The sequence below is a fragment of the Cynara cardunculus genome (genome assembly GCF_001531365.2).
Source record: "Cynara cardunculus var. scolymus isolate 2C chromosome LG 17, CcrdV1, whole genome shotgun sequence".
Classification (NCBI taxonomy): Eukaryota; Viridiplantae; Streptophyta; class Magnoliopsida; order Asterales; family Asteraceae; genus Cynara; species Cynara cardunculus.
In genome coordinates this window covers 29952391-29956311 of record NC_037544.1, presented here as the reverse complement: position 1 = coordinate 29956311, position 3921 = coordinate 29952391, and the positions used below count along the sequence as shown (strand labels likewise).

Below are 3921 nucleotides of genomic sequence, written 5' to 3'. Positions count from 1 at the left end.
TGCCTTTCACTTTAACCCCCTGTCTCTAGAATCTTTCATTTTTACCCCTTCCTTTTTCACCTTTTACGAATCACTCCCTCTACCTTTTTTTTACCCTATGGCTGTCTCTTTCATCCACTTGCACTTGCACTTGCACTTGGGATCAACCAAACCAAAAAACACTCCCAACCCCCAAATCTCCTTTGATCAGAACTTGTCTCTTTCACCCCTTTTACTTTTTGTTTTTTCAAATTTTTAATCCATTAAAAATATTTTTTACAAACCAAATCACAGTAATTCTGTATCAAAAGTTCTTTCAAACTCGACACTTGATTTTTATGTTAACTCATATTTGGATTGTTTTTTTATTAATTTAGATATTTAACCCGTTATGCGAGTCGACTAATTCCAGGATGACCACCAACTTTATAGGTAGTCTTGAGTAACTGCATTTGAACTTCCATGGACACAATCTTACTAATAACCATAGGTTTGCAGTCAAAAACCAAACGAGCGGAACAGTAACGATCAGACCATGCTATAAAAGTGGTAATGCTTAATTTATCATATATAGTATTGTTGAAATATTAAGTAAATAATGTGAAAAAAAACCCAATAATAGTATAAATATAATAATTTTATTGAACAAAACTAGCAAATTAAGCCACTAGCTATGGCACGATTAGTGCCCAAATGAGTAGTTTCGTAAACAGGAAGCTCCTCAAAATATTCTTCTTTCTTGAAAATGGTCAAGTGGTCGAGCTCAAATAAATCTGAGCTCGAGTCACTTGCCATATCATCGTCTTCATCGTCATTGTATTCATCGTTGAAATCATGCTTCTCATCGTCATACTTTGCTGGAAATTCGCTGAATTTTGGTTGTTCGATTCTCGAACACTGGAATGTCGGAGGGAGTTTATCACAGATTGTTTTTTCACCGCAGGGACGAGAATCTTGGTCGACGATTACACTCACCGGATAAAACCGAACAGTTCTTCGCATTCCGTTGTTGAGTTGTTCTCTTGATCGTGGGGAATTTTTGCTTAAACATGATCTTGAAAATGAAGAAGCCGATGAACATGTAGATACATTTGTGGATTTTGATTTTCTTTCGGTCCGAGTCTGTGTTTGGTCTTCGAGACCCGAATCTTTCGATTTCTTGGCATGCCCATTTGTGAAGAGGGCATTAAGAAAAGTCGTCAGCCGACCTCCCGGTGAGATCGGCTGCTTTACTTTCTTCAAGCTTGTGTAGATCTTCAAAGCTCGGGTCTTTGACCGGATTAGACCAGCATGGTCTGTTTTATTTGTTTGATCATCATCAAACAAATAAAACTCGCTCTGCTTTTTCGTACCAGAATGCGGTGTACCCCTCGTCTTTACATGTTTCGGCCTGTTGAATGGGCCGAAACAAGAAGGCTTCGGCTTTGCTGCTGCTTCGGCTTCGGAATACCATCCGAAGCTAGAATCAGACGAACTGGAACCCGAACTGAAGAACAATGGATCATTATCAAGTGCCAGTTTCCGATCAAATTCTGGCAATGACGACGTCGGCGGACCTCTGCGACCTGAGGAGACTTTGCCGTTCACTTTCGTTTCCATCCATTTGTCAACCAAAACAGCTCGCCGGAAACTTGCTATTTCTTCATCTTCCACGGCACTGCTACTACTCTTGGATCTCCCACCGCCGCCACTTGGTTTCTGTCTACGTAGCTTGAATTCACCAAATTTCTCATCACCTCCATCGATGGAACGGTAGATTTCGTCAAGAAGAGTTGAAGAAAATGAAGGGTTATGTGATTTGCCTTCTCTAAAGGACTTATCCCAGTTATACATTTCTGCCATAAGGTCTGAATGTGAAGTGGGAAAATGGTGGGAGAGAGAGAGAAGTGGGTTTTGTTTTTCTAGAGAGAGAGAAGGAATGAATGAAGAAGATGAACAGGAAATCAAGACTTTATAGAGCGAAGATGCGCGCGTGCATGGTGAGTGCCAATTTGCTTAAGATGTGCTAAATCATTACGAGCCCATGTGCGAAAAGACATTATTACCCCTCTTTTTGTTACTGTTATTGTTAATGTCTAGCTTCTATTTCAAAGTGTCTTCTTTCATTATAAACATTTATTTTGTAACGAAATATGTATTTTATATCAAAAATGTAAATATAAAATGCAGAATGTATCGAAATACAACATTCTTGAGGAATCATCTTTTAAAAGTCTCGTTCAAGGGTTTATGACGTAAAAATGTTTAATTCAATACACAATCTTGATATGCATTAATGAATTAAGACTTATTTTTTAAGTATGTTCTTTAAACTAAATCTTTTTCAAAGTATAAACTTATAAATAAACATCATTTTAACTATAAGGTCCTAGATATATTAGTTGAAAACATGTTATCCAAAATAACACTCGTTAGTAGAACAAGTAAATGGGGATCATTAACCTTAAGTTCTTGTTAATCACAAGTCATTTAAATATAGATCAGTTTTTTTTGAAAGGCAAACCAATTTATTAAAACCCAAAGAAAAATACAGAAAAGGAAAGAGTTTATGTAAGTTGAACCAACCTGAAACAAACAAGCCTGAAGAAGGCTAAAACGAGAGAGCTACAACAGTAACACCCGATACCCAAACCAAAAGACCCACAATACCAGAACTCACAGCACAACAGGGGATGCCAAAAATGACGTCGTTAGACACAACCCCCGTGAAAGGCAACCTTTCTGAATTGTTCTCAAAATCCAGTCGTAAACTCTTTTTTTGAATACCTGTAAATAGAAAATCTACAGTTGAAAACCGCTTGATTAGGATGTTTCCATATGAATATGAAAAATATCAATTTTGATATATTTCCTTCTATTATCATATCTTAAATTTAAAAATAAATTCCCCAAATTATATATTCCCTCAATTCATTAGCATTTGCAAAGTTATTGGTGATTTTTTTCAATTAATTATGTCTTGTAAAAAACATTATAATATTTATGATTAATTAATCAAAAACTTCACTAACTAGGAATCAAATCTATAATAAAATCATATTTCATGGGAACTTTTTGTTTTTTTTAATAATTGAATAGAAATGGTTAGTGTGTAGGATTGGAATGATCTTGGAATGGGGTGTGAAGGTGGGGTTTTTATAAGACAGTGAAGAATCTTGTTTGGAGAAAGTGCATATTAGTGGTTGGGCAACCATTGCATCACTTCCACTCATTGCTTCTAAACAACCAAACACAATTAAAAAAATAAATTTTCAAAAAAAGCCATATCTGAAGTTTTTAATATCAACAATCAAACAACCGTTATCTAGCAGAAGGAGCCCAAGTTAGAAGGAGATTGTACGATTATACGAGGATGGAAAATTTGGTAGTAAAATAACCGAATAAAACTCAAGAATACCAAAGTGGGAAATTGAAAACGTAAAGATCCGAAACTATAAGCTTTCAGTGTATGAGGAATAAAAAGAAAGTAACAGATTTTGAAGGTGACTGAAGACGGTCATGTCATCTACAAATGCTTTTTTATGATAGCGAGATAACAGGTGGAATGTAATCGATATTGTGTGTCTCAAGATTCTAAACTTATGTGGTTGAAATAGCTATTCCGAAAATGAGTATAATTATGTCGCACGTACTATGCTACCTTACGAGGAAAGGTTAGTTGCCATAAGATATGCACAAAAATGTAAGAGATATTGTTCTTAAATGAGTATTTTGTGTTATGTGTATCACACCAATAAAACTTGTGTTCAATGCATCAGTCCTTTAATGATCTCTACATCGTCATAACTATATTCTTAAATGGAAATCAAAAGTGAAATTTATATAGGACGATGTCAGTGGTTTGTGGTCCCTAAACAAGATGTTGAACAATGAGAATCAGTGATGTGCATGATGGATAACTTGTGCACGAGATTTCCAATCCAGAGGGGACAGGTTTTGGAA

The 3921-nt window shown here is 35.7% G+C and overlaps 1 protein-coding gene across 1 annotated transcript; it reads right to left on the bottom strand.

The window, feature by feature from the left end:
- Nucleotides 1-630: 630 nt before the first annotated feature.
- On the bottom strand, nt 631-1812 carry LOC112499967 (protein BIG GRAIN 1-like A). The gene has a single exon (XM_025103228.1). It carries the CDS (start codon nt 1810-1812, stop codon nt 631-633), a length of 1182 nt encoding a protein of 393 aa, XP_024958996.1.
- Between the last annotated feature and the right edge of the window lie 2109 nt (nt 1813-3921).

Coding starts and splice junctions, on each gene's coding strand:
- LOC112499967 (XM_025103228.1), bottom strand. CDS start 1,812: ATGTATAACTGGGATAAGTCCTTTAGAGAAGGCAAATCACATAACCCT.